The sequence below is a fragment of the Trichechus manatus genome, unplaced genomic scaffold (assembly GCF_000243295.1).
Source record: "Trichechus manatus latirostris isolate Lorelei unplaced genomic scaffold, TriManLat1.0 scaffold00183, whole genome shotgun sequence".
Lineage (NCBI taxonomy): Eukaryota > Metazoa > Chordata > Mammalia > Sirenia > Trichechidae > Trichechus > Trichechus manatus.
In genome coordinates this window covers 501,168-509,342 of record NW_004444119.1, presented here as the reverse complement: position 1 = coordinate 509,342, position 8,175 = coordinate 501,168, and the positions used below count along the sequence as shown (strand labels likewise).

Sequence of the window (8,175 nt, the reverse complement as noted above, 5' to 3'; positions counted from 1 at the left end):
TCCCCTGAACATCATCCACCCATCTCTTGAATGTAGGTCTGCTCTGCTGATAGAGTTCTGCAGTTTTCTTCCTTTTTTTTTTTCATAGATCATGCCCGTAATGCATAACTTCATTTCCGATTTTGATTTCTTTAATATAGCATGAGAATTTAGATAACTATAAAGCAGAGTGCAGAATTCTTTTACCTGCTGATGCTTTTCCCCCCAGTTTTGTTGTCTTACACCAAATTTGGCAGCAGTTTTTTTTTTAGAAGTGACTTATCGTTATCAAGTCTTCCCAAAGCATTCAATTTGGCTTTCGTTGAAATATTGACAGTGTTTTTATTCTCAGATGCCATTTGTTTCTTTACTGTTTAAATTATATAAAAGCTGGTCAAACTGGCTTGGGCAGGTTTAGGACCCAAAGCAGATGTCAGTTGGTGAGAGAATGTCATGGGCACGTTAGAGCGTGTCTTTGTGCCCTCCGCGGGGCACAAGCAGCCGTCGCTGGGTTGTGCAGCAGAGACTCACTGCAGGGCGACTTCAGCAAGCCGCTAAGTGGGGCCAGTCAGGGAGGTGTGGTACTGGGCATGATGTCCTTTCGACCCACTGAGACACAGTTTTTCCACATCTGGCAGTCCGCTACATTGGGAGTGTTTTCGCTTCAGTGGAAGTTTTACTCAACAAGCATGTGTAAGTCTAAGTTAAAGTAGTATTCTAAGGAGCATTTTAGACACCCTTCAACCACTTACAAAAAGCATGAAGAAATAACTATCACTTAGGAAAATGTCTTTGGTGGTCTTATTTTCATTTTTTATATATATTATTAAAAATGAAAGTTTTGAGGATGTTCTGTTTTTAACACACTTTATAGTATGTAAATGCACATGTTATTTTCAGATATCACAATATTAATTTCCATTCAGGTCAAGATCTTATTCAACACAACTCTAATGGAAGTAGTGAACTAAATGGAAGCATACGATTGTCGGCACCTACAATCAACAATCAGTCCACAGGTGCCACCTTAACAATAAGCAACGATCAATTGCTCTCACAGAGCGCAACATTAAACTCTTCAGGTACGCAGCTAATGATGTAGCCAAGAAAGGTGTTATAAGATGTCGCAGTCATAGGGCGGTGCAAACAGCAAATGGGGAGGAGTAAAACCTTCCAGCAACAAATGTGTAGAATAATATATGTATAATAATATATGTAGAATGTATAAGTGAAGTATAATTTAACAATGCTTAGTGGCTTAGGTATAATTCTAGGCTACAGAATTCTCTCTGGACTTAACCAGTTCACAATGCTACCTTTTAAGGGATAGAAATAAGTAATTTTATTGAAATACGCACGAAAGGGTGCAGTTAGCATGCAGTGCCCCTGTGTACAGAGCTGTTGCTCTCCAGCCCAGCGCTGGGATCGTTCCTGTTTGTCCTGCAGGGTGAACTTTCTGCCACCAGCTGGCAGTAGGATAACAAACTTGAAAGAAGGCAGCTTTCTTAGGCTTCAAAGTACAGACTTTTATCAGAAATAAATGGCTTATTAGCAAACAAGCTCAAGTAAAATAAATCACAGATTGGTAAGTAATAGTTAAAAGTTTAAGATAACATCTGGTTTTCTTGACCTCCTAGAGATTTCATTCATTTTTTAGCCTTCTTATTTTCCAACACTTTAGATAATTTTTTGAGAAAAAAATTTTAATGATCAGGTGTATTTGTTCTCAAAAGTGAGGCTATTTTTTATGCTTAATTGAAATGCTTTCTTATCTAGTCATTTCTTCATTCAATAAAATACTGTAGCATCTACTGTGTGGTAGGGATTGTAGTAAGTTTGGGAGTACAATACTGAGCAAAGTAGATGTGGTCCCCTACGTTTTGGATCTTAGAAGCTAGCAGGGTGCAGGCATTGACTAAAGACTCCCACAAATGGCTGTGAAACTGCATCTGGGATGACCTGTAAAGGAGGGACCATGGTGCCCAGCATGCGCATGGCGGGAGCTTGGCCTGGCCACGGACGCTTCTGATGTCTTATGCAAGGCAGCATGCATGAGACAAGGCCGGGATCTGAGGACGGTGGGCCACTTGGGAGCTGAGGGGCAGCATTCTGTCTCCCTCTTGTTGGCTAACAGTGTGGCGTCAGGCCCGACTGGCTGAGAGCTTTGTCCAAGTCACATAGCTGCAGGGCCAGGCAGGTCCCGCCTCTCAAATCCTGGCCAGATATGAGCTCCACTGGATCACTTCTGCCCTCCATTGTCCCACCACGTCCACTTGACTCTAACCCTGTTCCTCCTTTATCAGTTTGTTTGCTTAAATTTTGGCCTTTAACATACTCTGTCATAGAATTTAGTTCTTTTACTTACTAATTTGAAATAAGGGAGGACTTCTTTGTTTTGTTTTTCAATTAAGCAGAATTTTGCTTTTTGCTTTATATTTTAATTGATAAAAGCTGAGAATTTCAGGTTATTATTTAGTCTATAATGGGTAAAATATCCAAAGTAGATCATATACAATCGAAGTTACATAACACACTTTTTATACAAAGCATAGACTGCGTTGTTGCTCGCCATCTCTAGACTCCTAACCTTAAACTTTGAGTTTACTATCTTTCCCACTTTGGCCTGGTGCATGTTGAGATATGAGGATATTTCTTGTGTGGGGGCAGAGTGAATGGTTGTCACGTTGTTGTGGGTCTCAGTTCAGGAGATTTTTGGAATTAAACTTGGCCCCTGCTTGCTTTGCCGAAGACTGAACTGGCTATCGTGGAATCCTGTGTCTTCATGGAAGCTCTGCTTGAATCCTGTAGCCGCTCCTTGGCAAACTGATGGAAAGACAATGGTAGTCTAGCTGTTCTAACTTCTGTGGAGTAGTTTCCTGTGCAGCTTGGTGGACCTGGATGTTTGCTGGTGCAGCGGCTTCCTTAGTTCAAAATCGGGGGTGTTCTGGTCAGAGTGGAAAAATGGATGGGATGAGAACATGTGAGCTCCAAGGGTCTGTTCTGGCTGCCAGTATTTCTTTAAACTGCTCTCCTCTGGCTGGAGTACAGTGGCTTAGGTACGGAGTATTTTTCCTGGTAAAGTTGCCTCCTCAGGTACACACTGATGAGTCTCACAGAGAGTGGAGGGAGGTTCTCTCAGGGCAGCATCATTCCCAGCCATCAGTGCGCATAAGGCTCCACATGACACGCCAGTGAGGATTCCTGAAAAACAGACTCTTTTTGCTGACTTAATTTTTTTTCTTTCTTTTAGACTTTTTTTTTTAAAAAGAGCTAGCTGAGATATCGCTTTTATTATTATCATTATTTTTAATGTGATTTAGCTTATCTCACACATTAAATTTTGCTGCCTTATTTTTTTAGAAAATATTTTTCAAAGATCCGGTGATGTTGTAAAGTAAAAGATGAATTCTTAATTAAAGAACATTTGTGTTTTATTAATATTACACCAGCTCTTTTTATGAGCAGTGAGTTATATTATGTTCTCAAATTCCCGTGGCATCTTTGGATACTCCTCGATATAGGAAGAGATTCTTTATCTACTATTCCACTTGGTTCTTTGGAGTGGTTGCACATTCCGTCAATGCTAGTTACTAAGCAGCCGATCCTGTCTCCATTGTAGCGGTCAGGGTATTGCATCTTTGCGGGCAGTGTCTACCTTGGAGTCAAAGTCACCCCAGTGAGAATTGAAACTGAGGTGACATTGTTTTGAGATTAAACAAGGCTCTTCTGAGACGTGATACTTGAGAATCAGTGGCAAGGCTAATGCTTCTTTCTACTTATGAAACCTTCCAGAATTATGATGGAGTTAATCTTAGAAGCTACAAACCTTATTCCAATGATGATTTAAGGCAGTGTTGGGTTTGAGGAACATGTAGTGTTTATTAATCCTTTAAAGGAGAACTTTTTGACTCAGAATCAAGTGTGTCCTGAGGGAACTGTGGTTTCAGAAAAGTAGATAGGAAATAAAAGTAAATATGTACAATATTCACTTAAATATTGGATTCTAATTCTCAAGTTACGGCTATTTATTTTGAATTGAAAACTGTGGCTTTCAGGGCTTTAAACACATCTTTTATGTAGTTAAGAGCTATGAATATTAAACAAATGTAATTATAGCTTTTAAAAACCTATTTGAGTACTTAAGAAATGTTCATTTTTTTCTTTTTAATCACATTGAGGGTAGTTCTACTTGAATTGGCATCATCCTCTTTGTGGAAAACTCACTGGACTAAGGGCGTTATTAAAGGTTCTTCCCCCACACTGAGTTGAAATGTGAACTCTGAACTTGCCTGGAGCTGTCAACCATCACGTCAGTTAAAGGAGCACACAGGCCCCTGTTGTCTGCTGAGCCCCGTCGTGCCACGCAGCTCTGGAATCTTTGGTTCATTAGGAACCACAAGAGAGTCAGAGACGTTTAGCTGGGGAGAGGGGAGAAGCCCTCTGGCTTCTTTATTTCAGAAGTTAGGATAGGCTTTGCATTCTTTGCTGTCTAAAGAGTAATGAATCCCATTAATTTTTGGCTTTGCTTTTTAAGTGTCATTTGGATGAGAGTTGTGGGTATGTGATTCACAGTGTGGCTGCGGCCAGCCTCTGGGGCTTTGGCAGCAGACCATGCCAGTGCGGACAGCAATCAGCCCTGGGGTCCCCGCCTATTCCTTCATGTTTCTGGTGGAATCGCAACCCACGTGGTTTCTTAGCGCCAGCTCTGCAGGGCCTTCCTGTTGAGTCTCCGTTCATGCACTGTAAGATACTACACAGGTACTGGCTGGTATGAGTAAGGCTGTGTGGAAGCCACTTTGTAATGGACACGAGGTTGGCTGACGTACTGGTAACTGGAGTCTTCACACAAATCCATGTGCATCGTCGCTGAGGACAGTGCTGGTTCCTCTCGGGAGTGCACTTATCACTGTGCTGGGATGGTGGGTGGGATCTGCAGTCTCCTTACAGCTTATCTGCAGCCGCAGTGGCTGCTTCCCTATAAGACTCCTGACTCCTAGTAGTTGCTGCTGTGAAAAGTTCCAGGTCTGAGCAGCACAGAGCGAGACTCCAAGGGTGTGCATATGTGGAGGCATTTGTCTGGAGAGCTCCACTTACAGGCAAGTAACCTGGCTCCCTGCTGGCTCTGAGACCAGGCCAGGCTGCCCGGCTTTGCCGTTTCACATAGCATTAAGGGCTGTCTCACTTTGTTCCCATCTCCATCGAGGACTCTTTTCTGAGCTTACGTGTATTTGTTGTGCAGTGTCTTAGCACCTGGCACTGCGGCTGGCACGGTGGATGATAAAGAAGTACCGGTTACATGATTAGATGGATGGAGAAATGGACCGTGAGGATAGAGTGAGAGAGCAAGTGTGTGCACGTGTGTGTTCACCAGTAACAGCTTAAACATCCTTTGTGGGGGTGCCCACCAAAGGGCTTTGATAATCTTGTTTGCCAGTAGGGTGCATGAGTGTCTGATTTGCAGAAGAGAAGGCCTTTCTTTGCCCTCCTCTGCCCTGGATATCTTCCTTTCTCTTATATTGTTGGTTACAAGGCGGAAATGTCCAACATAGTTCTTTGTGGCGAGTTACAGTTACATTGTCTTGGCAAAGACACCTAAGATGTCGCACAGGGCAAGTTAACATTAAAAGGGTTGAGCGAGGTTTGTTCTGAGTGCGTGTATTAAGGACAGGCAGACAACCCCGGGGGATGAGAGTGAGAGCATAAGCAGAAGGAATGTGAGCTTCAGAACCAGTCCTTGGTCCGTGGATCCTGTTGGATTCTCTTCTTCAGGCTCTTCTCTTTTGCCCTGAGTCAGGATAATGAATCCTGGAAGCTCACGTTTGCATTTCCTTTCTGCGTTACCAGCGTGACTGGATGCGCCGTCTCTGGCTTTCCCTGTACTTGCTTAAGACACAGCCACGTGCTCATCTGTAACGACGTCTAGAAAGTAAAAAAACCTTTATGGCAAAATTAGAGTGAAAGATTAGATGACTTCTTTGATGTAGTTTCAAAAACTTAGGCAGAGTTTGTGCTCATCGTGACTACAGATTAGTTCCTTTATGAAAACTGTTCTTCCCATGCCGTGACAAGTCAGCTTATCTAGCGTTCCCATTGACCTGCTCTTCTTGCCTCTTTTGTAGAACTGAACGCCACCCCTGGGAGCCTTCCTTCCACCACGCCCATGTCTCCGTCCACCATATCCACGCAGAACCTGGTCATGGCGTCGTCGGGGGTGGGAGGCGATGCCAGCGTCACACTCACGCTGGCCGACACTCAGGGCATGCTCTCCGGGGGCCTTGACACGGTGACGCTAAACATCACCTCTCAGGTAAGGGCAGGTCCCACCTGTGCCTTCACAGTTACTCGCCTCCTTCCAGGGCCTGTGGTCAGCTGTAAACTGCCACCATGAAACTCTGCCGCACGGCTGGTAAAGAGCCCCTTCTGGTGCCCCTCAGTATCATTTTGTTTTTCAAAGACTGGTTTCCATTTCAGTTGGTGTCCTGTTTTACAATACAGGGAATTGTTGGAGATACTGATGGCCAGAACGGTATTGTTTCTTGAATTAAAATCATGCATGAGAGGAAGAAGTTAACTGACATTCCTTGAAGAGGGTATGATTGTAACTGTTATCTAACTGAAAACTCCAAAATGTAGCCTGGCTGCATTGTAAGAACTACCTTTGCAACTGTGAGACCCTTTTTTTAGGTTAACACAACCATTGCATGTTACTTGGCAAACCAATTTCATTCATGCATTTCATAAAGGGATGATACTCTTTTATAATGTGTGTGTCTGATGTGGTTTATGCATTAAGCGTAATATGTCTGAGGTTTGTTTATGTTATAGTATGAACAATATTCCACTGTATGGATATACCACGTGTTGTTTATCCATTTTTCAGTGGAGAAACATTTGGGTTGTTTCCACTTTTTGGAATAAAGCTACTATGAACATTTGTGTACAGTTTTTGTGTTAATGTAGGTTTTCATGTATAAATGGTACTTCAGGGTGGAATTACTGTGTCATATGGTAGTTCTGAGGAGCCCTAGTGGCATAGTGGTTAAGTGCTCAACTGATAATCGAAAGGTCAATGGTTTGAACCCACCAGCTGCTGTTCGGGTGAAAGATGTGGCAATCTGCTTCTGTAAAGATTATAGACTTGGAAACCCTATTGGGCAGTTCTACTCTGTCCTGTAGGGTCACTATGAGCAAGAATTGACTCAATGCAATGGGTTTGGGTTTTTTTTGGTTGGTAGTTCTATGTTTAACTTTTAGAGGAACTGCCAAGCTGTTTTCCACAGTGGCTGCACCATAGAAGATCTTTTAAATTATCAGTTGATCTGATAACATTAAGGCTTCTGAAGACACCGCTATTCTCTTTCCAGGGCCAGCAGTTCCCAGCATTACTCACGGACCCGTCCCTCTCGGGCCCGGGCGGCACAGGCTCCCCGCAGGTAATCCTGGTGAGCCACACGCCGCATGCATCCTCGGCCGGGTGCGAAGAACTGGCTTACCAGGTGAGTACACTCTGTGTTCACACTGCTCACGTTGCATGTGGATGTAGAGATGCAGAGGGGGTGACCAGTTTGTTAAAGAGGCATAACATTTTCTCATGATGTGTGATTTTTATGTAGTTGTATAACCTCAAATATCATTCTTATTTACATGTTTATTAACTCCTTAATAAGCTCTTTTTATCCCAACAGAGAAATCATGTATTGATTTCTTATTTCTTAGTTAGAAATTTTTTCCTTCATCCTAAAACCTCTAGCATTTTCATTATGTGGATCTGTTTTGGCCTCTTTATTAATTCATCAGTAAGTATTTGAGTGATAGCCATATCCCAGTACTGGTCCAGATGCTGGGGCGGGTTGAGACAGTGAACAGACATGTAGTACCTGTTGGAGAACCACAGGTGTGTGAAGAAAGGCAGTGCAGAGGGACGAAGGGCGTGGACTGTGGTCTGAGTGTTGGAGACACTCCTGGAAGTATCACAGGGCAGCGTCCTGTGTGAGAAGAAGGGCTGAGCTAGGTGAGGACCTGGGGCAGAAGAACTGAGCGACGGGTCCCAGGCCTCCTTTGTTCCGTGATTGTATTTCCTACTTTTTGTTGGGTGGGATCTTAGTACCACAGAATTAGAGGGAGCATTCAGTAATGTAGAAATCTATTTTATGTTTATTATTATCTTCTTATACTTGCCTACTGGTCAGACATCAC

General features: G+C 43.1%; 1 protein-coding gene across 1 annotated transcript in view; it reads left to right on the top strand.

Moving 5' to 3' along the window:
• Positions 1-8,175, top strand: part of ZNF236 (zinc finger protein 236) — an 82,903-nt gene that overhangs the window by 58,068 nt on the left and 16,660 nt on the right. The window contains exons 25-27 of the mRNA XM_023741569.1: positions 906-1,061; positions 6,099-6,286; positions 7,344-7,475. Of these exons, the coding sequence (XP_023597337.1) occupies positions 906-1,061; positions 6,099-6,286; positions 7,344-7,475 (476 nt within the window). The remainder of the gene's footprint in view (positions 1-905; positions 1,062-6,098; positions 6,287-7,343; positions 7,476-8,175) is intronic.